Here is a 23937-nt window from a genome sequence, read left to right on the forward strand (position 1 = left end):
AGTTTTATAATTTAATGGTTATGATTTTATCTACTTTAAACAGCAAACTATACAGCAACCTTTAATTCAATTACAGACCTGCCTGATTTTCCCAATCAATAAAATCATTGAACTATACAAATGTGTCTGCGTGTATACAATTTCCATTCATCGGAATTTCCTTTGATATTGACTAAATTAAAATGGATTCAATAATTTCAATTACTACCTTCATCAATCTACCTTCAATAAAAAATGTAATAATTGGAGGATTTCATTTAATGTTTAGTTGATTACATTTTATGAATTGCCTAGAACGGGACTCCCTTTTTTCGACTTACACATTCCATTAAAATGTAAGTATAAAAGTGTAACAAGGCCAAAAAAAATTACACTTAAAATGGATTCAATAATTTCAATTTAAAACTCTACCTTCAGCAAAAAATCTAATTATTGGTGGATTTTATTTAATGTTTAGCTGATTACATTTTATGAATTGCCTTAAACGGGACTCTTTTTTTCGACTTACACATTCCATTAAAATATGCAGTTATAAAAGTGTAATAAATTCCCCAAAAAATCACACCCCTTCGGAAAAACTGCGCAGTGAATTCAATCAGTGCAGTCACTCCAACAAATGGCGAATCCTTTCGGTCATATTTGAATACTCGACATTCTTTCGGGGGAGTTGGGGACTTGGTTCCACCCCTTTCACCTCGCAAGTGCTCAGGAGGAGTTACTATGATGTGCAGAGGAAGATTATGAATTCATTTATAATAATTTAGTTTGAGTTATGCGCGGAACAGTGAAACCCACTCAGCTCGGAATCCCATAATGAGCATATTCTATTAGTCGGCGGGGCGTTCCACCCTTAAGGTCTCGAGGGTTGGAAATTAACAAAGCCCAAATCCTGGACACATGTTGCATTCAAATGTCGTTTTGCGGCGGAGTCTGGGTAATGCCGTGTTGTGACAAACCCCAAATCGCCAAAACTGAACGGGGGGAATCCCTTTGAAGCCGATAAACATTTGCACCCGCAACCACCGAAAGCGAAAACAGCATTTTCTTTTGGAAAGGGGAAGTAGATATCCTCGACTGCATCACCATCATCCGACAGTCAGACAGACAGGCAGGCAGACAGTCGAAAGGACATGCCAGGAAGTTGTTTGGACGGGCATCAAAAAGCTTTACCCCATCCTCCAGTTTTCCAGGGCTTTGCCTTTTTTTTTTGGTCGAACATTGATAACTGACACGCAGTAGAAACCGAAAATACGGGAGACGTATTTGTTTAGCATAATGGATTTAAGGCACTCGGTGTTCGGCACTCGTATAATTGAAAATCGAATCAAATCGCGTGAAATTTAATCAACTTAAGAACTCGGGAAACTCGAGAGCCGGGCAAACTCCCAGCTCACAAACTCCGATGCGGATTGGGTTCACAACTCCCCAGGCGAGCGAGGAAATGGAAAAATTAGCACAAATCCATGTGATAAACCGGCTACTATTTGCTTTGAATTGAGTTACTCCCCAGAAGCCCCCGATCCGCAGAACTCCACCGAAGGAGGACCGAAGGGAGCGGCCACTAAGCGCACAGGAAGCCCATCGGAGCGGATGCCACAACTCCGGAAAACTGGACTCTGGACTCTAATGCACGATTAATGCCCAATCCCAGACGCACTGCTCACACCATCCACGTATTTAATGCATTTCCTAGTTAGTACAGGAAAACCTTATAGACACGAACCAATAACTACTATTATAACTATTATTATAACTACTATTGTAATTAAAGGTTAATTGATCTTTCGGTATTTCTATCTGCCTCTTTAAACACGGAAATTTAGATTTACTTTCTTAATAACTATATTTCTACTTATCGAGTGTTCATTTTAAAATACTGATTAAAAATTTAACAGATAAACTCTCCTAAAGGTTAAATAAAAAACAATTTAATTATGTGTTTAAAAAGTATAGTTTGATAAAACTAAAAAAAGATGCGTTCATCATTAGCAAATAGTATAAAACAATAAAGAGTGAAATATTGTGATAAAAATAAATCTGTTAAAACTCTAACAAATAGAATGGATAGATATCTAGAAAAATAATTTTTTCTATACAAAAAGGGCTATATAAAATTGATGCCACATAAGTTTTACTGTAGTAGACTGTGGATGGAGGCAGAGTCGTGGGCGAATGTCGATGGCATGTCCATTTCGAGAAATTAAGCCCTGTAAGCGGCTTTCATGGGACTTTAGCCCCGACTCCCGACTATTGCCCATCTGGCCACTTGGGCCATGTGAAGCTATGTGTTTGCCACTGGAAATGGATGAAATGGAAATGGATGGCAGACGGAGTCACTTTCGTTGACGACCCTTTATTCGATACCATCAAAGTCATCGTGGAACACTCGGTAAGCAGATTTGCCTGTGACTCGTTCACTTGTTGGCTCGACGACGCGAATTGCAGAAGATGCGCAGGTGTTTGCTCCGGTTGAGCTCCCTGGCCTCCAGTTGGCTCAGCTCGTACACCTCCTTCTCCAAGCGCTGGATGTGAGCTGCCATGGCAGCGGGCGAGAGGAGACTAAGTTCTGGGGAAGAAGTTTTCGGGATATTTATGAACCTATCACCTGGGCAAGCCACTCACCATACATCTTGCGAAGGTCCTCCTCGCTTTGCTTCTGCTGGCCACCTGCCTCCTCCTGCTCCTTGTCCTCCTTCTCGTCCATCTCCGCGATGATGGAGTCCACATTTTTCTGATCCTGCTGCTGACCTTCTTCGTCGGTTTCTCCGTTCGAACTGCCGCTCTCCTCCGGTTCTTGCACCTTGGTCTCAGGCAGGGCCTCCTCGAAGGAAGAGTCCTCCTTAATGGACTTGGGCTCTTTTTCCATCTTTCGTTTAAATTATTCAACTTTCAATGGGCTTTGTTTACTTTGTTTGTCACCCACAGAGTTGCAACTACTATGAGATACGAGTTGCCAGCTGGAGTTCTCCTAATTGACCTTGCCACCTGGCTAATAGATTCTACCAAAACAGAAGGGACCCAAAATATTAACTTTTACAGACCCCCATTTGCCGGAATGACAGGTTTCAAATCCATATTTTCAAGCCACCCTCGGCGAAAGTTTCTCATGGCCTAATGAGCTGTACGAAATTAATTGTCACCACAGGAGGGTTGCCATCTTCGCAACGAATGCGTAATATGCAAATTCTCGGCCGCTGCCAGGGTTGCAGCCAAGGTCAGTGAAGGAAGCCCCACAAAAACTGAAAGCCGGCCATTAGAAAGCGTTTTCAAAGGACTCGGCTTCTTGTAAACAATCCATCAGCAAATGTGTCTCACCCCAAAGAAAAAATCTCCTCTGCAAGCCAATATTTTTTACAGGGGTGTAGTATTCTTTGAAATACTAATTTTGATTTCAGAGATATCTTAGGAATACTAAAAATGTTAAGTATTTCAAGATTAAACAGTGAAATATTAAAAAAAAAAATGTAGAATCAAAAGGTTCTTTTTAAGGTGACATCTTGGTGGTCCTTAAACCCCCATGAACCCCCTTTCTTCATAAACTACCTCTCTGTTCTTGGGCGCACGTGTCCGTTTGCTTTGGTGGCGGCTTAACAGCAAAAGGACATGGACATGGACGTGGAATGTGTGTCGTGATGGTGACAAAGGGACGCGTGCTCATTATTCCCCTCTGTCCATGTGGTTCTGTCTGTTTTTGTAGCTGCTTTATGGACAAAGTTTTAGGGCAAAGTATCGTTTATACTTCGGTCCGCGACTCATGCAAATTGAACAAGTTAAACTTTTGAGGGGTCGCGTTCGCCTCCCCCTTCCCCCCTTCTGTTTTTCAAGGAGCATATTCCCCAGGGTGGCTGGCGTCTGTGCAAACAGAGTTTGCACTGTACAATGGGCCCCATTACGCTGCAGTTTATTTGCAAGGATTTCGGCCTCTGTGCCCGTGTTATCTTCCAAGCGGCACGTGCCACTCGCATTTGGGGGAATGAATTGGGAGTCCCACTGCTACTCTCGCCTGCCGCTGACTTTGATTTGTTCAAATGGGTGTTTACATGATGCAGACAAAAAATTATTTATGTAGATATACGCATACTAATAATACACTGGGATTAATGTTAATTATTGGACATTTCTTTTTCTGAATTTATTCGAATAAGTCCACATTTTTGTATTGTTTTTTGTCCTTGAGCCCAATGGTTGTCCCGTGAGGCTTTTTACTACTATTTACTACTATTTACTATTATTTACTGCTGTTTACTACTATTTACTACTATTTACTACTATTTACTACTATTTACTACTATTTATTTTCCAAATATGTATTTATGTTTTACTTTTTCTTTTCGTAGAAATCATTTTCCTCTCTGCGCAAAAAAAATCGCAGCAACCACTGTGATAAGAAAAGCGGTCTGAGGCCAAAGCACCCAAACAATGAACGGGAGTCGAGGCCAAAACAAACAACAAGCTGGCTGAGACAGAGACTAGACAGAGACGATGAGTTGGTGGCAGGACATTGTCCCAAATCCGGCACTGACCCCCGACAAAACAAGGGTCCTTTGCCAAGCGCTGAAACTGCAGCTGCAGCCAGTAAGCAAATTGAATTAGATGCCAAGTATTGGCAATTTTAATGAACAACATTTTCGCATTTGAGCCATGCAAATGGCCCATTTAATTGGATTAACGCACATTTCCGCTGCGTCGCTGGCCAATTTATCACGGCTTTATGTGTGTTTATGTTTATTTATGTTGCGTTTTAATTATGCGCCACAGTTGGAAGTGTGCCACGCGGTGGCGAAGTCGGAGAAGCGGATGTTTGCCCCAATGCAACTGCTCTTTCTTCTTTCCCTCTTTCTCCTCTCGAATTCAGCAGTCTTTCTTTTTATTTCTTTGCTGATTTACTGGCTGATCCATTGTGAACGGCTGTCGACTGCAATCGATACGATCCATACTCCGTACATATAATATATACTTTTCTTTAGCACCGCCGACTCTCCCCGCTCGCCAAGAAATCTGACAGCCTGGTGCGAATATCCATCGGTTGTATCTGATGCGGGATGAATGCAGGTAATTTGAAGTCTTGTTTGCGGTTCGCTAATTTCGCTGCTTCAACGTCGATTGAGGCGATTGAGGCGATTGCCGCGATTGTTGTGTATCGATAACCGAAACGAGACGAGTGAAAGTCGCCGCCCATTTTTGGCCAAAACACATTTTTGAGGGAGCAGTATTGCACTTTGCCGCGCTCTGGAATTACCTAATGATCAGATGAGGCCATGTCACTACCAAATAATTGAAGGTCTATCGTTAATTTTGATCATGGAACGTATATATCCTACATAGGTTTCAAATGCAAGATTTTGTCTCTTGATTTTCAGCCAATTTTAGTTTACTTCACTAGTTATGAGATCGAGTAAAGCAAAAAAAATAATAAGCATAATCCCAAAAAACAAAGACTATAATTGAATTCTCAAATAAATAATTACACTCATATGTACATCGATTTAAAAATAAAATACCCTACCAAGATTACAAAATATTGTTAATTAACTGAATAAGGTAAGATTTTAAGAGTGAAATTAAATAAAATCTATTGGTTAAAAACAAATTATATTTGCTAACACCATAAAAAACAAACCTTTTCAGAATATTTCTTTGTATTTGACTATAAAATGGTAATTAAATGTTTGCTTTTATGTAGCTTTTTATTGAGGCAACATAGCACCCAATAAACTCAACTTTTCAGCTGTGGTTAATTTTTAGCTGAGCCCCAGGAATTGGGTGCCTCAGATGCAAATGAGAAACCCCTTTTCTTCTGTCGAGTTTGATATGAATGAAGAATAGCATAGGCCGTTAAAGGAGTAAAGCCCCAGGGACCGGCAACATGGAAAGTAAAATCGGTTGAAAGACTGCGGCTCCTTGAATGAAATACCGACAGCGTTCAGTTCTGAAATGGGATCGTCGGACTTGTCGGACATGGCTTAATGTCGTCTGTGGCCGCCGCCGACATATAGTATGAATATTTATAATAGATACTTATCTGGCACCCTTTCGCAGGACAGCACTTCGGACTCCCCGACTTAACGGTCGCCTTTTTGGCTTATTAATTGCCCGCACACACGAACACGAATCCTGTAAGTGTTTCTGGTCCTTGGTCCTTGGTCCTTGGTCCTGCGACCTGGCTTCCCTGTCACTCGCGTCCTTGGCGACCTGTCGCCACCAAATGCAAAACATAAAAAGCATAAATATTAAAAGCCTAATTAATTTTAGGTCGCCGGCCTGGGACTTTAATTTTATTACAAAACTGAACGTCAATAATTGCACGTAGGCAGGCTGCAGGTGTGAATTATTCCTGTTCACCTGCCTTGGCAGTCGCTTTTAGGAAGGAGGCAGGTTTGTCACTTGAATATGCCGTAAAAATGCCTAAATAATTAAAGCAATTTACAAGTATTCCCAAGGGAGCAGCTGCTGCACGGGAAAATATCGTGTTTAACATATATATATTTCTTACGAGTATATGAAACATTCTGAATAATTGCGGTGGTTACAAAATTCGAATTTTAAAACACGTAAAAAAATTTTAAATGAGTTATTATTATTATATTATTTGTTAAAGTCTTGTTTGCTTATAACTTTCATAATTTAACTTAATTAAAAGATACACTTAACATAATTTTTTTTTTTGTATATCCAATCCGAAAAATACAGTTAAATTCAATGTTTACTGAAATTATTTCTTAAATATTTTAAAGTTACACAATACTTGGCACTTTTAAAATGTCTATTTACGCAAAGTATTCTCCTTTTCTGTGTGAACAATGAACAAGCGAAAGAAATTGAATTGAACTTGAATATACAAAAAATGTATTTTAAATTTTTTAATTATACTTTTGTTAACTTTGAGGCCCTACAATATTTTTCCCTGTGCATTTGAGACCAAGTTTTGGCGACACTTGCGCTGAAGCTGCAATTAGGCATTCCAGCAGCTCGACTTGGTCCTTTCGATTACCTTTGATTGATGAGTGCTGCATTGCATAGCTCCGTAGCTCCGAAGATGGAACCCGAGTTGGGGAGTCAGCTGGCAACCTGGCAAGTTAGCAACCTTTGCCAGTGGTAAAATGGTAAAACAGGTGAGTCTGGGGCAGCAAAAGTGGACCCACTTGCGGCGCATCGCAATCGCTTTAAACTCACATCGAAATCGACGGGGCCGCCGGGTTGCCGTTCAGCGTTGCAGGTGCATTTTGTTTTCAGTCTTTGGGCTTTTCAATCTTAGCCATTCACCGTTTGTGGCTATCAGCGATATTGATGGATAACGAGTTTGCGGAGCCGGGAAAGTGGGTGAACGCCAAGTAGCTCGCCAGCGTAATTCGCTTTTCCATTAATTGATATGCGACCGTCCCGTCCGGCTGCATTATTCATATAGAGAAAACGCCGGCCACGAGTCGCCGAGTCCAATCTAATTTCGATTTTCCAGAGTTTTCCCTTTGATCTGCTGTTTGGGAGATCCCAACTGTCAGAAGTGCACAGAGCAGATCCTTTTAAGCAGCATCCGTTGACAAAATAGTGCCTTTTGAAGTGCTTATTTGCACATCTATTTTTGGTGGGTAATGGTGCAACTTCGGCGGAAAAGCGGGAAAACATTTCCCCAAAAAAACAAACATTAACCGTGATTCCAGCGAGGTAACATCGTTGTAAACATTGATGAGACTAACTGGCGTTACACGACTTTTGACCCACTTTCCTGACTTCTCGCCTTACCTCTTCGCCAAAAAAAAAAAAAAAAAGTAAAGATGCGTCACAATTTAAGCATTGGAAGGGGGTTAAATTGGTCGAGATTGGAGGACGAGGATGAGGATGGGGATGGGGATGGGGATTGGCGACCACCAAGACGCTGTCTGCCGAAATCTTTTGGCGGCGCCGCCAGTTCGTCTGACCCAGTTTTATATTACATGGCAGACAAATTGTCTGCGCGATATGTGCGCCTCGCAGATAGTTTACGATGCTTTTGAACTTTCCTTTAAAGAAGTCGCAGAAAAAAAGGCATCGAAACGACGCAAAAACTTCGGAGGTCAGAGGAACCCCGAACTGTGAATTCAATTATGGCCAACTTGGTGGTTTGAGCTGGCGAGCTAATGTAACGGAGATAACCGCAGCATCGCAACACCTTGGCCACCTTGGCCAACGCCAATTAGTCGGCCTGACCTGGCCAAATTTCAATTACCGTCAAGAGCAATCAACGAAACTTTCCACATAGTTTGTCTCCTCTTGCCGGCTGGGGAAAAGTTTGAACCCTGAACTTTCCTGCATTCTGGGATTTTCAATTATTTAAAACCGAAATCCAGCTGCCATCTAGTTGCATAAGTTACGGTTCGGTTTTTCAAGACACTAAAAAGATTTCTGTATTCGCTCTTCCTTTTAAACGGTGAATTACATTTTTTTAGAAAATACTTTTTTCTATAATCTACAATTTAATATTTGTTTTTCTTATTTACTTCAAAAAGGAGTTTAATAGTGGTATAAACAAACCAATAGATACATTTATAAGAAATATCTAAACATATTTTACTTAAAGCAAAAAAGAAAGGCAATACTGCTTTAAGATTTTCGTAAGATTTTTTATTATTGAAATGAAAAATGAAAACCCATTAATGTATAATAATAAAAACATAGATGCCTTTTAAAAACCTCAATTTTATTTTTTAATACAACATATAAGTAAATGTACCTTAGTTTTTGTGAGTCCCATCCCAAGTCCGGATTGCAAAACTTGTTAGCTGCATCGCAATTATGACAGAATTAAGTTTTATGCGGTGCCACCGAGGTGACCAACTGTCAGACCCGGCTAATCCCAGATCCCTCCTTTAGTCCCTCTCCCAATCCGAGTCCCAACCCGCTTGCAATCCCAATCCCGATCCCTGATCCCCGGAAAAGACAACCACAAGGCGGCAAAAAAGAGAGACACAGACCGCACATAAAACTGTCATGGAGTGTGCGGTGTGTCAATGGCCAGTGAGATGTGGCGTGCAATCCATGCAATCCATACAATCCATGCCAGCACCACCCACATGTTACACAAATCACTCCAGTGGGTGGATGGTTGAACGGATGGATGGATGGGTGCAAACTGGATACTATATGGATATATGCACATATTCCGATTTTCGTCTGCGCTGTGCCATTGACTTTGCAACTTTGTTGCGGCTCCGTCGGTCTGTCTGTTTGTCGGTTTGTCAATAAAACAAACAAAGAAGTTTGTCCCCCAAACCGACAGTGGGCAAAAGATACAAGTATCCGAGTATCCGTATCTGTGTATCTGCATTTGCACCGGAAGTGCAACTCAAACAGCGAGACACGAGACAACTTTTTCCACAGATCCTTTCCATCATCGTGTTCATATTTTCCTTTTGTCTAGAAAGTTTTTCCACTCCACTCCTGCTTTTATCAGAAGCTAAAGCGATGTGCAAATTAAAGTTCCATTGGCGGAGCCCATTAACCAAAGTATCCAATGTATTCAAGTATAGATGGTTACTGTCATTGAAAAAAAGGAGTAACAATACAAACATAAAGTTTTTTAACAAAAGAAAATGCATCTGCATTTAATACAATAAATGTAAGAAATTTTCTAGCGGTATGATTTTTCATTGATATTTATATTTTATAAAATTAGATTAATTTTTACTTTAATCTGTTTGCTTAAAGGCATCTGTATTTATTTCAATAAATTTAAATTCTTAGTAAAGACAGAATATTAAAATCATATTTGTTTAGGATTCTTCTTTACATGTTTGGTTTCAATAAATGTAAACATACATATTTTTAAATTTTACTACAAAACCTCCAGACAGCCTTTGTGGAAATTAAAACACACAGATAGTAATATCAGCCCGATATTTAGTTTTTTCCCTCAAACTACAAACATACTATGCACGTTCGTTGGCCGTTACTCAGTTGGCGGTACGTGATTACTGCCTGATTGCAGGACTAGATAAAAACGACAGAGCTCGTAATTATGGCTCCAGATCCTTTTTATGCCGCCATCACTTTGCCTTTCTCACTCAATGAAGCGCAATAATTGCAGTGCTTAATGCAAATTCTTTGCCCAAAAGCCAGCCACGCCCATTTTGGCAACGGGGGAGGAACAAGAGGAAGAGGAAGGGGAAGAGGAGGAGGAGGAGGAGGAGAAAGTGGTGGCTGGTTAATGCCGGCACTGTGTATGCAAATGAGTTTCCAATGACTTGCCACGAAAACAAAACACCAGGCAGCGAAGCGAGGCGAAGGATATGACGTTATGTCGTCTGCTGCACTTGAACTTGGCCATTAACTTGGCCACATGCGTCTGCCACTCTACATGTGCATATGTATTTGCATCTCTATACAAGTTGGCCTGTGGAGTGAAAGCGTCACAGCCACTTGTGTTTTATTTGGCTAAGGCCAAAGGCGTTTTATGCTAACTCTGCTCTTTTATTGGGATCTCGGGGTCTGCTCCTTTTAACGCTCAACTTAAAGCGATAAGCGCCGTGCAATTTAAGTTTAGTGTCTGCCCTTTATTCCGCTTATCGGTGCACTTTAAATGCTGCGCGGGAGTGACACTAAAAGCCTTCGCAGACGGCGGCCCGAAACTCATTGAACGATTACGATAGTAAAACACTCAAGTCCATTTTTGATTAACTTGTATTCTACTTTTTCTAACTTTCAAAACTGCATGCGGAAGACTCAAAAACTCGAAATCCAAAATATAAATAGTAATTATTCGTTTAAAATTAAATTCATTAAATAAACATCACAGTTATGCCAATTTGGCTAGATTTATCCCGTTACGCTCCGGTTTTGATATCTTGTAAAGCTATAGTAAAGGACTCTTACCTCTGAATCATCAGCCACTCGAGTTGTCCCTTTACTTTCAAAATGTAAATTGATTTTAGGGAGAACATGACTACAACCTACATTATATTAAGAAAAGGTTCTTTAAAAGGACTTATTCGTTGACAACATTTTGTATTTTAGCGCACTAGTTTTGAAATCATATGATAAGTGGCAGCACAGACCCGCCCAATCAAATGTAACTTTCTGGCAACCTTCCGCAAATCAGCTGTTTTTTGATTACATTACGTTCTGCAGAGAGTGTCGTAATTCGCAAAAGTTTTGAAACGGTTCTGAGATCTTAAGATTCGGCCAAAAATGTCGAGGCACGCTTTGATAGGTAGGTTCTTAGGGGAAATCCAAGGCCCCTGGCCAGGCAAACTAACCAGGACTCTCGCTCAGGTGGCGGCACCGGCTTCATTGGCCGCAATCTGGCGAATCATTTGAACCAAAAGGGTTACGATGTGACTGTGATCTCCCGGATGCCTGGTCCCAAGCGCATCACCTGGCACGAACTGGAGAAGAATGGGATTCCTGGATCCGTTAATGCCGTGGTAAACGCCACTGGTCAGAACACCTTGGATCCAACAAGGCGGTGGACACCAGGATTCCAGCAAAACGTTTGGAACTCCCGCGTTAATTCCTCGAAAACTCTAGCTCAGGCCATCAAGTCGGCACCCCAGGTTACCTCCTTTGTTAATCTCTGCGGGGTGAGCCACTATAAGCCGTCGGAGTCGAAGATTTATAACGAGGACGACCAGGTGCAGGGATTCGACTACATGTCCAGGTTGTGCTTGGCCTGGGAGGAAGCGGTCGGCACTGGCGACGAACGAGACTGTAGAAGTGTGAGTTACTTGTAATAAATGCATCCATAAAAGCCAATAATGCAAGATTATAATCCTTTCCAGACCATCCTAAGGTGCGGAGCTGTTGTGGGACATGGCGGTGGAATGGTTCAGTCCATGTGGCTGCCCTTCAAGCTGGGAGTGGGCGGTCCGTTGGGCAACGGCAAGCAGATAATGCCCTGGATTCACATGATAGATCTGTGCAGTCTGATACAGCACATCATAGAGAAACCTGTGCCAGGAGTGGTCAATGCAGTGGCACCTGAAATAGCCAGCAATTTGGAATTTAGCAAAGTAATAACCGACATATTGTTGTAAACCATTTATATAACAACTTTTTATATTGTCAGGCCTTTGCCAAAGCGCTTCATCGACCTTGCCTCTTTGGCGTTCCCGAATTTGTGGTCCACGCAATCTTTGGAAAGGAGCGCGCAGCTCTAGTCTTAAGTGGAGCCAAGGTGAAGCCCCAGAAAGCCCTTTCCTCCGGCTTTAAGTTTCAATATCCCACTGTCAAAGAGGCCGTCCAACAACTGACCCTCAAAGGATGAACTCAACTGGCACTAAACGTGGCTTAAAGCTTCAGCAAGGACTTGAGTGCTTTCTGTACATTAAATTGTTGGTAGTACCAAGCGCAAAATTATACGAATTTCTACGAATTGGGGGATTTAACAATCACAACCCCGAAAATAGAACCATTTAATCTGTTTACTCATTATTCACGCTCATCAGTATTTCACAATTTTTTAGTGTCACATTAATTGTAATTATTGGCTTAATTCGTTTTATAAAAACATTTTCAAATTATATCCATTGTTCTGTCTGAAGGGAAGCTTTGTGGAAATTAAATCGTATTGTAAGTTGGCTACCTCTGTGTAATTTTGAGATAATTTTCAAAGAACTGTAACTGAGTGTGAAAGTAGATCAGAAGATAAAAGAAACATACGTATGTGAGCCCTTTGCCGAGTTGCTTGATAATTGAAATAATTGCAACCAAACTAATGTGAATGGGCAAAAAAAAGTTAATTGACTTGCACACGCTGCTCATACACTACATATTTACATAATATTAATCAAATATCAATGACTGAGTTTTTTCGAGCGTTCTGTTCGTTCTATAAATTGTGGCTCCATGTCGGTTGCGGAATCAGTTTCGTTTTGAGCCGCCGAACCGAAAATGCCTTCCAAATCGCAGCTTCTCTTGCTCGTTTTCGGGTTCTGCCTGGTATGATTATTTGGTATCACGCGATCCGAGTTCAACTGCAACTAATCCATTAACAGAATGCAGCTTTTTCGGCTGATGTGGACTGCAGCAAGCGACCACCGTTTGTGAATCCTAAAACCTGCTGTCCCATGCCGGAATTTGTTACCGCAGAGTTGAAGCAGAAGTGTCTTCAGTTCGATGTGACCCCGTCGCCGCCGACGGATAGTGGATCTATGGAGAGCAAGCGTCGCCATCATCATCCTCACCCGCCACCTGTGAATACCTCTGGGATGGATTTGTTGAAACCAAATGACCCGCATTACCCCCTTTCAGTGCCTCTTCTCCTGCATCTTTAACGAAACCGGCATCTATCAAAATCGGAATCTGGATCAGGGCAAGCTTACGAGCTACCTGGAGGTGGTCTACAAGGACAGCTCCGATTTGCAGACCACGGCCACGCAAGCCTTCACCACCTGCGCCACCAAGGTTGCGGAGTTCGAGGCCAATCTACCCTCTACTCGTCCCGCTCCACCTCCCGGATTGCCCATTTGTCCTCATGATGCCGGTCATCTAATGGGATGTGTCTTCCGGAATCTGATGAAGAACTGCCCCGACTCCATTCGCAATGATTCCCAAGAGTGCACCGAGGTGCGTGAGTTCTTCACCAAGTGCAAGCCACCTCGTGGCGGACCTCCTCCTCCCGGAGAGGACAACTAAAGCACAAAGGTGCTCCCTTCTGCCTGAAAACCGCAATGAACGTACACACATATCTCCTATTCATTCCTTCAATTTTTTTTCAATTTCAAGCAATAAATACTTAAAGCTCAATATGGTAGCACTCCCTCCTCTGGTAGAAACTTCTTTTGAGCCACTTATCACCCAGATGCACATCTGGGCGCGCAATGAGTTAGAAAATTAGGTTTTCCCTGAAGGAAATTGCTTATCGCGCGCATGTGCGAAGCCAGAAACCGTTAAATTTCCTGGCTTAAACGATTCATTTAGGTTTTGGTTGGGAAAGCGTTAAGAACATGGAGGAGGAGCTTAAAGTGTTCTTTGAGGACTGCGGAAGACAGGAGTTTTCCAGCAAGGAAATGCTGGATATATGTCAGCCCTTAATTTGGAGAATTCGGATGGCTAGAATTAGAAAATGGTGCTTAATCCTATTGCCCCTGGTCTTGGTTTATTTGCTTTGGCTGTTGAGCGACACTTTTGTTTGGTGGTTGAGTGCAATAGGACGTTTGCTGCTCATCCAGATCCTCCCTCTCTGGGATTGGACACCTTACTATAATGCCAAGTGTTTGATTCTAAGGGATCAATCTGTTCAGGAAAAGCCACCTCCACTGGGAAAAGATAAAACCCTTTGGCAAAACTGTGCTCTTTGTGAAACGTTGGGTAAGTTGTGTTCGGTTAAAGATTAACCCTAAAGTCTTAGATCTTTTTTCTATTCAGAGGGAATTTCCACTGCTTCGAATATAACCTACTCAACATTGGAGTCTGAGTATTTAGAAAGGGGATTGCCAGTTATTATAACAGATGCAGGATTGGAAATGGATGTCCGTCAACTCCTGGAGGTTATAAATAAGAAATCACCTCAGTGGCTAGATAGTGAACCCTGTGATGTCTCCAGTAGTTTGCTGTTGAGAAAATTGTTTAACCTGCAGGCGGCTGTGGAGAAGATTCACTTCTCTGGGCCTTGGCATCTTCAACTGAGAAACTGCCAAAAGAAGGCGGTGAAGTCCTCTCGCCTGTTTCTGGAACGTCCCTACTACTACCCTTTCCACCTGGCTCCATACTACTCCAGCTGGTTGCTGGCAGTCCATCAGCAAAAGCGAAAGCAAGCGGAGATTTACGTTCGTGGCCTGGTTATCATGCAGCAACTCAGTGGTCATTTTGATGTAGTTCTCCATCCAAAGGATCCCTGCGATAAGGACTTATGTCCCAGCTTGCGGATGCGCTTGAATGCAGGAGAGGGTCTGATCTTCACCACGGATATTTGGAGTCTCAGTTACGGATTGGAGAAACCCCACTCCAAGCAGAGTTCCCTGGCTAGCGTCTTCGAAATTGACTGGCAGCAGTAGTCATCGAATCCCGCGTTTAGTTGGCCGAAATTGTATTTACACACACAACTAGATACACAGAAATATAAGCCTAAAATTCTCAAGAGTTACTGGAAGGGGTTTGGGGGCTAGGAACAGATTCATCTTAAGGCCCTGTGGCACTTGGCCTCCACGAGTTTCTGGAGCGTGGCCGTCAGGCTGTTGATGGCATCGATCTTCATGCGCTCGATCCGCTCCTGCTGCACAAGCGACATTTTCTGGATCTGCACTTGTTCGCGCTGCAAGTTTCGCTGCAGCTCCATCTTCTCCCGCTCGACCTCCAGCTTGCGTTCGAAGTAGTCCTTCCACCAGATGTCATCGGGAATCCCAGGAGCTTGTGGCATTGGACGCGCCAGATCGTAGAGCTTGCCATTGGCCTCCAGGTGCTGCTGGCTGCTATCGCTGGTGCGCTCCGCCTCTGGAATCTGATCGCCATCGTACTCCATCTTGGGCTGGCGCACCACCTCCGACAGGCTGTTGCTGTCCTCGTCAAACTCGTCGTTGGACTTGCTGTCCAGGTTCATTTGGGCCTGCAGCAGCACCTGGTCCACGGGAGTTATGTAGGGCTGAGCCTCCTTAGCCGGCGCTTGGCATTGAATCTGCAGCTGCATCTGCGGTGTCCCTGGTTTTACGTTCACCGGAGCAGGTTGCTGTGGCATAGGTTGCTGGGGAGGACCTTGATTCGGATTGAGGCCGTTGACAGGAGTTGGAGCCTGTGCCGCATTGGAGGATTGCTGTGGCAACTGCATATCGAAGTCGGCCTTCTTGCCCTGCAAGTACTTGAACATCTCCTCAAAGAACTCCCAGTGGACGTAGCCGGATACGTATTTCTTGCTCAGATTTTTGTTGTACGTAATAAGGATGTTGTGCCATTTTTTCTGGACCTTGGCGGCGGAATAGCGGAATCCCAATCGCTGCAATTGGCGGGTGCAATGAAGCCAAAGAGCTGTGCGTTTTTGTCTGAAAGAGGTTAAGTTGGTTATAGTAGTTTGGAATGCTTTCGGATCGTACACCTACTAACCTGCCCTCTGTAAAGCTGCCCTCCATGGGACCGCGTATGTGGATCAATGCTCTGGTGGCCTCCGTGGTCCAAGCCCGCTCGTACGGACCCCGCCCAAGACTATTGGCTACTCCTGAAGTCTCCGCCTCCTCCAGCAGGCAATCGTCATCCAGGTCATCCAAGTCATCGTCACTTATTTGATAGGCTAAAAAAATTTTCGAGATGGAATAAAAGTCAAGTAAAAATAAAATTCAAAACTTGTTGCTTTTATGCGGCGCTGGCAACCCTGTACGCTCGCAATGTCTTTTCTCCGGCTCAAAGTTCTCTCTCCGACTCTCTGTTATCCTGCTCTCTTCTTTAAGCTACCACCCAACGCCAGGCCAAAAAGCATCCTAGCTATGTCAAAGATGCTAGCTGCTGCTGACATACATCATGTATGATACATACATACATACATCCTAATACATGACACACACTATATCCTTCGCTTTAGCTGCACACCAACACTTGTGTACTTTTCTGCCAGTCTTAATTTCCCACTTTGGTTTTATTTTAGCTTAGACTTACGTTCATTATCCTCGACGGTATTGCCATTGTTTTGGATTTGGACATTGCTTCCATTTAGTTGAACTTGAGCCATTAGCCCGACGGATTTAAGGTGTTAACCTGCTTATCTGCCAGAGTAGGTGTGAATTGTAGACCTTTCGCTTGTCAATAGTTTTTCGTTCTAACAGGACGATATTTCGTCCTGCAGCTTCCAGGCGACGAGAACTTTCTGTGCGCCTACTCTCTCCGCGCTCGCTTACTCCGCACCTCTACTCTCTCTCGCTCGCTCTTAGATCTGGAATGCAAGGGAAGCTGCGGCTAGCAAAGGAGTAGTGCCGTTAGTTTTCCGCGAAGGGGGAGAGGTCTCTAGAACGGGGCGAGTGGGTGGCTGGACTGCTGGGAGGATGCGCTGTGGGTGGAGGAGTGCAGCATCTGCGCACTCTGCACTCTGACTTCGCAGGTCTGTTAGCCACAGCCTCGCCTCACTGGAAACGTCTGGTCGGCTGGAAAGTCTAACCTAAATAGTTCTAGTGCGGTTGCAGTTGAAAGGATTGATAAGGTCTCACTAGAGTTTTCAGAGGTCAGGTTATACTAATGATAAGAAATCACAGACGAGTCTCTTAACTGACAGCACTAGAGAATTAGATTTACTCATTTGTGTATGTACTTTCACAAAGTAAACAATTTTGAATAAAATAAAAAAAGTTTTTTAAAATACAAATTAAATTAATCTAATCCATTTAAAAAATTTACTTTAAAATTAGGTGGTTAGCTTTAAATTCATTAGTCTAAAAAGCCTTTCTATCATTTTCGGAGTATCCACTGTTGCTGGATTTTATAACGGATTATTTAAGAAAAATTTTCCTATCGTCTTATCGATAGGCTGTCAGTGCTGCCAGCTGATCGTGCCGGCATTTTCTGTACCATGTGGCAACTCTAAAGCCGCGGTTTTGCGCGTGGAACAGAAATTTGTTATTAAATAATTCTACACTGTAGTTGCTAAGATATAGCCAAGACCATGCCTGCAGTGGAGAAGTGCGCAATGTAAGTTCGAGTGTAATGAACGTCAGTATCTTAGTCTTATACATGGGTCTTTGCAGCACGGACTGGAAGCGCCTATGGCAGATGGTCTCCGGAATCCACTATGAGACACCTCAGGAAACAGTACGCGAGGAGCTTCTAAACGTGGCCACCGAACTACAGGCCGGCGTTCTCCAGTTCCGGCCAAAGAGCGCCTCCAATGTCCAGGTGGGCACGCTGCTCAAGGAAAAAAAGCAGGAGAAGCTGTTGCCCTTTACCGAGCGACTCCAAGATCTGCTGGACTTGGAATCCGCCCAGTGCTGGGAGATCCTGTGCTACTACCTCACGCAGGAGTATCGTGGCTCCGCCAGTCTCCTCACCCAGTTAATCTCCACCGAAACAAACATGGCCAAGCTGCACGAGGACATCCGGCACTATTACTCTCTGGAGCGCATGATCGTGTTGAAGATTGTCAAAAATCTGATTGTCTTCCACCGGGTGCCTAACCACCCATACCACCAGGAATATCGCGCTGTGGTTGACAAAATAACACTACCTCGCCTAAGGGATTCGTACCTGGAGCAGTTGGAGAGTCTAATTAACGAACTGCCACCTAGTAAACTGATGGCGGGCGAGTGCTTCCACTCCACCGAGCGACTGATTGCGTGGTCGGAGAGAAATGCCCGCGAGATCAATGAGGTGCTGCACATCCTACTCCTGCTGACCGAGCACCTACCCATGGGATTGGAGCACATTAAGCGGATTTTCGCGGCTTGCAAGCAACACTCATTCGGAAAGATGCAGAATTACCTCGACGACAAGCAAGCATATCATCAGGAGCTAATCCGTTGCCTGACCTACTCTGAACTGGTGCTCATTCTAAAGTGCTTGGACTTTGAAAACCCTCAGGAGCACACCAATCTGATTGAAAAACTAATAGAGGACCTGCAGGTGGACATTGCCAGCATGCACCATCGACCGGAGCACGGCCCACTGCTTCTGGTTTGGATGCTGTTACGTCTGCGAGGCACCAACGACGCAGACGACGCCTCCAGTTTGCTTCGTTGCCGGCAGCTAGGGAAGCGGGCCGTGGATCTTAAGTGTTTTGTCCAACTGCACCTTATAGTCAGGCATACCATGTTCGCCGATGACTCCATGCTCTCGCGAATAGTGCGGAAAACCATTTATAACCAGTTGGCATATATGTGCAACCTCTTCGATGGCGATGGCAGCTGTGCCCGCTATGAGGGTATCTACGAACTGCTCTGCGAACTGGTTTCCTGGCCTCACTTAGCGAAAGACTTCTGCAGTCGGGACGGTCAGTAAAACACGGCACACATATATTTTTGATTTATATTAATTAAAGACATTTATTTTTATCCAGATGATGGACCCCGATCGCTATATAAAACTCTTCTGGAGAACTTTCCACTAGAGTTCACGCATTTGTCTAAACTTGCGCAGTCGTTGACTAAAGCGGGGCAAGGGAACTTTGTAAGCCAACCAACCATCATTACAATTAAAGGTCGTAGTCTTATTTAATTTATGTTTTAGGTCAAGAGCCAGCTAGAATCCCTGCCCATATTGGCTCTTCTTTACGATGAGAATCAGCACAAACTCAGAGAGGTAGACACAGATGAATTCGAGCTCGTTGCCAGTGTTCGCCCCTTTCCACGGATTGACTTTACCATACCCGCAGGAACCAGTTGCACCGCCATTCAGCATCCCTCCGGATGCTTTATGCATTTTCGCATTCAGGTTAACTTCTTCGATGCGCTGCACCACGAGATAAACTGTCTGCTGCTGGAAACAGGCCACCTACATGGAGACTTTGAATCCAGCGAGCGCATTCGTCACGTAGAAGCTGGCCTAAGATTCCTGGAGGGCGCTATCAAGCTTAGTCAGTCGATTTCCGGCATCAGTGCCGAAATGGTGCATCCGACCGAAATGTGCGTTGATCTCCTGCACAAGTTCAAGAGCGTTCAGTGTCCTCCTGTCGGACTCTTGTCCAGTTGTCTGAATGTATGCACGGCTCTGCTGCCAATGGTAGACGAGGAGATATTTTCACGGATCAGCAACCTGCACATCCTACCCACCGTTAGCCAGGGATCACAATACGACTTTAAGATGTACGCCAATGCCAGTGGAGTGGGCTTCGAGTCGCGCTTCCTTGGCTCCGTAATTGACAATGTTGAAAAGAAGAGCGAGCGCTACGAATTCCTGCTTTCTTACCTCAGTTTTTTGCGCACGTACACCAAGCTAAAGCGAAATCGCCACATGCAGGTTGAGATTCCGGGCTTGATATTCCTGCTGAGGGATGTATTTCCGCATTTGCACGCTTGGCACTTTCGCTCTCAGTTGGAAAGGAACAAGATCTACTTCGAGCTGCTGAGCTTTATTTGTGACATTTTGGATTTGTTTAACACGAGCAGTGGAGCCCAATGCGAGCACCGAGAACTTTTGCTAAAGGTGTGCGTATACTCTCTTATGAATTTGGATAATGGTTTGATTCTACTAAGGTAAGGGTGTTGTAATTTATCAGAAACTTATTTTATTTAATGAATATCTTTTATTCAGATTTGTAAGCGTCGGCAATGCATATGTGCAGTACACCATGGAGCTGGAAACGAACTGGATGCAACAGCAGCCTCATGGTTTGATGATGCTGGTGCGCCTGTCCATGCGCATCCTGATGCAGTTGCTCAGGCTCAAGGACAAGGTATATGGCAACAGCCAAACCCTATCTCCACTGGAGGCTTTGATATACACACAACCAAAACAGCGCGACACACTGCGAATCATTCCAACAGTATGCAGCTACATGAGCAACATATTTGATAGGTGGCTACCGATCCTATCTTGTCGCCTGCTAAAGAGAATAGCTTTAGAGTTCAACATGTCTCTTTTGGCCTGTTTGGACATGGAGGCGGATCAAATCCGATTGACTTTTATGCAGAAGTTGCCTGACGAACTGGAGAGCGATTCTATCAAGCTGGCCATCTTAGAGCTGGTTGATGCTTGCATTGCCAAGCAACCAGGCGTAACTGAGGCCTTCTTCAAGGTGAACTACGCCCAGGACAAACGCTCTCGTTCCTTTTTCGGCAAGGAAATTGTTCCCAACATTGGCGAGAGCATTGTGACCTATATGAGAGAGTTTTTGGATGCCCTGGCTGTGGAGCCACTGACCATTCAGCAAGCGCTGCCCGCCAAGATTATGAACATCTTCCATTCGCTGTGGAAGCACAACCTGCAGATGCTGGTAGACGAACTGCTCAAGGACAAACTGTTTTGGGAAAAGCTCTGCGCCCCTCTTTTCACGGAACTTCAGCCAAATGTGAGGATCTACACGCAGCTTCTGAACATCATATCAATTGAGATTTACACTGGAAGTGAGAGCAACGCTGCTCTTCTGGATGTGATGAATAAGTTCTTTGATCCCAAGTATTTTGCGACTTGGCTTAATTACGTTTTCAACATGCCGAAGATTCCCGCTGCAAACAATTTGAGTTGTGCAGACGAGCTGCCCGATTGGCTTTGCTGCCTACAGGCCTTTAAGGATCTGATCGTAATTTTGCTGAAGAAACAGCCCAAGTTTATGACCATACCAGAGTCACAATTCAAGCTGATGGCCCAGAAGTGTATCAAAGTCTTGGTCGACCGCTCTCACTATCTGGAGGATATGCGTCCGTTTATTATTCTGGCAGAACTGTACGTGTTCCTCCTACTCCAATTCAAGCATTCGTACACGAACAGCGCGGAGGAGGAGCAGGAACTGATGGAGCTGCTGCTGCAACTGATGAGCCGCATCTGCTCTTGCTACGAGGATCAGCATGTCAGAGCGAAAGAAGCCTGCCTCGCCATTGTGACCAAGTGCACTCACCTCTACAACGACTTGCTTATTCGGGATTCATCAATCGCTCTGCGTTTCCTCAACTCTGTTGTAAGCATAATCTGCAGTGAGCTACAGCACATGGAGAACTCGGTGAGCCTGGAGTCACAATGCCTAAACAATTCCGAAAGCTCAGACAGCAAGGCTTCCACAAACTCACTGATTCTGTGCCTCAACCTGCTTAAAGCCGTGGCCACCATATTCCACAATGACGGTCCCGGAAACTGGGATCTGCCTTTTGTGTCGGTTCGACTGTTCCAACGCCTCGTGCGCTGCGTCTCCAGAACCTTGCCCCTGTACAGCAAGCAGGTGCTTAGTGTCCAGCTGCTGGATGTGCTTATCGTGTTCGCCAAGGGGCACTGTTCCGTGGAGTTCCTGCACTGCGACGTGGGAGAACACTTGTGGCTAAATCTGCTGCCGCCACGGGAACTTTTGCAGTCCAAATTTGAGTTTAGTAAGCCGGCGGCGGTGGATGCAGAGCGCTGGACTGTGGAGAAGTGGTGGCCCGTTTACGCCAGGGGTATCGAGTTCGTTACTATCATCTACGAAAAGCACAAGAAATGCTTCCTGCAAGAAGCTTTCCAGTTTGTTGGCATTCATGCCGTCTACCTGGAGGATGCCCTTCTGCTGAGCAAGCAATCTCTGGAACCGGCAGCCATGCAGTTAATAAAGGCAGCTGTTACCCTGGTGGCAAGTCTCACAGAACACCACAAGGAGTGGAGGCAAGATAACGAGAAGTTGCTTGCCAATATTACGGTCGGTAAAATATTAATAGAAGTCAGAATTTTTTCCTAATTCCCATTATTTTTGTTTTACAGCGTGCGGTGAAGGGCTTATTGTGTCACAGTTCATCTTTGTTTCACCAGCAAAGAAACTTAAAGTGTCTCCTGGCTGGTCGACGGTCACAGCTTGAAATCCTCCGCAGCACCGAGGCTGTAGTCATTGATGACGAACTCATTTCCGCCTGCAACGAGTAAGTTTTCCTTTAACAAAATATATTTGTTGGTTAATTATTAATAATGCTAACATACCTTCATAGCCTCACAGACATCATTATTTCCTGCGTAAAGTTTCTGCTGAGATTCAGTCCCGATTTAATGGAATTGCTGTGCTGCAGCGTGTACGAGCCCTTGAAATACTCCACATTGCTAGACGTAAAGTTTGGGGCACCAAAAATGAACGAAGACAATCTCACGCTCACATTTGGGATTATTCTCAACTTGGTAAACATATACGTGAAGGCTTTAAATATGGTAAGTAGTCTTAAAACCATTATGAAAGTTTTTTTTTAATTTATACATTTTAATACCCAGCAAAACCATGGCTTCAGTGAGGTGCCCCTGAATACACTGCCCAATGTGGAGCATTCCGGCGAGAATGAAGACGATGTTTGCGTAGGCAACCAGACCAACCGAACCTTCTCCAAATCTCTGCCCACCGCCTCGATTTCGTCCGCCAGTTGTCCTGCCAGTGAGCTGCTTTCCAACATGGACGGGCAGCTTTGTCTGCTGGCCTTGGAACATCTGCTCATGTTGGTGGCCTCGCAGGCCATCCACATAATCCGCGCGCCGGACTTGGAACCACGCTGGAAGCAAATTGTTCGCCGGGACATCAGCAACGAGATGGTGATCTTCAATGAGTTCGTGCGCCGAAAGGTGATACTGGACTTCAAGGAGAACCGCAGTCCGTGGCTACGACGAAAGCACGGGGTATACAAGCTGAAGTGTGTGGACCCGGCAAGAGGATCGCCCAGTTCAGCCCGCAGTTCGGACATTGTGCGTCGCAGCAACACAGCCGCCAATGAGCTGCGAGTTAATGTGGTCCGCCGATTGCACCTGCAGCAACAGCAGCGCACTCCACCGCCGCACAACTTTGACATGACCAGCGACTTGAGCCCCATTTCCACACTGCAAGGTGCCGCCATGTCTTCGACTTTGGAAACTAGAGATTGTCGTAAGCGTTTGTATCCCGTTCAGCAGGCAGGTGAGGTCTTCTTGGAGGAAGAGTTGGCTGCCATCGACCAGCAGTTCTTCCCCCCGCCCACGGAGCACGGTTACTCGGAATTGTCGCAGGTTCAGCTGGTGGAAGAGGATTATCTGCAACTGATGTCGGCTCTCTTTAACGTGATGCCCCACTGCGACTGAACTGTTCCTTCTTGATTAGTGGTCGGTGAATGTTTAAAATAAAGTTTGTACAATAAAACTAACCATGTGATCTGTATTTCATTTGTTTTCGTAGTTGGCTAGAAATTTTTATATCAGTGTGACAACAACTAATTTCTAAATTACTAAAGTCTTAAAGCACTAAAACTGGGAAGTTATATTTCTTTTTTGATATGTTTATTTATACTTCCTGATAAATGTATCAATCTATAAATTAAAGAAGTTCTTAAAGTAATAAATTGTTTTAGAATTATTCCCAGTGTACATACGTAATTTGCACAAGTGTGCGAGTGACGTCATAAGCTTAGACAAGCCCCCAGCTACGTCATGGCCTCT

General features: G+C 44.2%; 6 protein-coding genes across 6 annotated transcripts; 4 read left to right on the forward strand and 2 right to left on the reverse strand.

Annotated features, from left to right (window-relative positions):
* Window positions 1-2346: 2346 nt before the first annotated feature.
* Window positions 2347-3017, reverse strand: LOC108096594 (chromo domain-containing protein cec-1). Its single transcript, XM_017198293.1, has 2 exons — window positions 2623-3017; window positions 2347-2566 (listed from the first exon to the last, which is right to left on the reverse strand). Exons 1-2 carry the CDS (start codon window positions 2864-2866, stop codon window positions 2415-2417), a joined length of 396 nt encoding a protein of 131 aa, XP_017053782.1. The 5' UTR covers window positions 2867-3017; the 3' UTR covers window positions 2347-2414.
* Window positions 3018-11082: 8065 nt separating this feature from the next.
* Window positions 11083-12512, forward strand: LOC108096523 (epimerase family protein SDR39U1). The gene is made up of 4 exons (XM_017198204.2): window positions 11083-11182; window positions 11245-11687; window positions 11751-11981; window positions 12038-12512. Exons 1-4 carry the CDS (start codon window positions 11161-11163, stop codon window positions 12233-12235), a joined length of 894 nt encoding a protein of 297 aa, XP_017053693.1. The 5' UTR covers window positions 11083-11160; the 3' UTR covers window positions 12236-12512.
* A 334-nt stretch (window positions 12513-12846) lies between these two features.
* LOC108096564 (general odorant-binding protein 67) lies at window positions 12847-13716 on the forward strand. The gene is made up of 3 exons (XM_017198258.1): window positions 12847-12909; window positions 12966-13163; window positions 13222-13716. The coding sequence occupies exons 1-3, from the start codon at window positions 12862-12864 to the stop codon at window positions 13603-13605; spliced, it is 630 nt and encodes a 209-aa protein (XP_017053747.1). The 5' UTR covers window positions 12847-12861; the 3' UTR covers window positions 13606-13716.
* Window positions 13717-13913: 197 nt separating this feature from the next.
* On the forward strand, window positions 13914-14981 carry LOC108096970. The gene is made up of 2 exons (XM_017198948.2): window positions 13914-14280; window positions 14338-14981. The coding sequence occupies exons 1-2, from the start codon at window positions 13917-13919 to the stop codon at window positions 14964-14966; spliced, it is 993 nt and encodes a 330-aa protein (XP_017054437.1). The 5' UTR covers window positions 13914-13916; the 3' UTR covers window positions 14967-14981.
* A 92-nt stretch (window positions 14982-15073) lies between these two features.
* Window positions 15074-17066, reverse strand: LOC108096969. The gene is made up of 3 exons (XM_017198946.2): window positions 16552-17066; window positions 16006-16189; window positions 15074-15944 (listed from the first exon to the last, which is right to left on the reverse strand). The coding sequence occupies exons 1-3, from the start codon at window positions 16622-16624 to the stop codon at window positions 15086-15088; spliced, it is 1116 nt and encodes a 371-aa protein (XP_017054435.1). The 5' UTR covers window positions 16625-17066; the 3' UTR covers window positions 15074-15085.
* Window positions 17067-17451: 385 nt separating this feature from the next.
* LOC108096696 (nucleoporin Nup188) lies at window positions 17452-23659 on the forward strand. Its single transcript, XM_017198513.1, has 8 exons — window positions 17452-17574; window positions 17631-18868; window positions 18935-19044; window positions 19105-20069; window positions 20128-22195; window positions 22258-22412; window positions 22479-22692; window positions 22753-23659. The coding sequence occupies exons 1-8, from the start codon at window positions 17549-17551 to the stop codon at window positions 23581-23583; spliced, it is 5607 nt and encodes a 1868-aa protein (XP_017054002.1). The 5' UTR covers window positions 17452-17548; the 3' UTR covers window positions 23584-23659.
* The last annotated feature ends 278 nt before the right edge of the window (window positions 23660-23937 follow it).

This window comes from Drosophila ficusphila, unplaced genomic scaffold (genome assembly GCF_018152265.1).
Source record: "Drosophila ficusphila isolate 14025-0441.05 unplaced genomic scaffold, ASM1815226v1 contig_414, whole genome shotgun sequence".
In the NCBI taxonomy this organism is placed as follows: Eukaryota; Metazoa; Arthropoda; class Insecta; order Diptera; family Drosophilidae; genus Drosophila; species Drosophila ficusphila.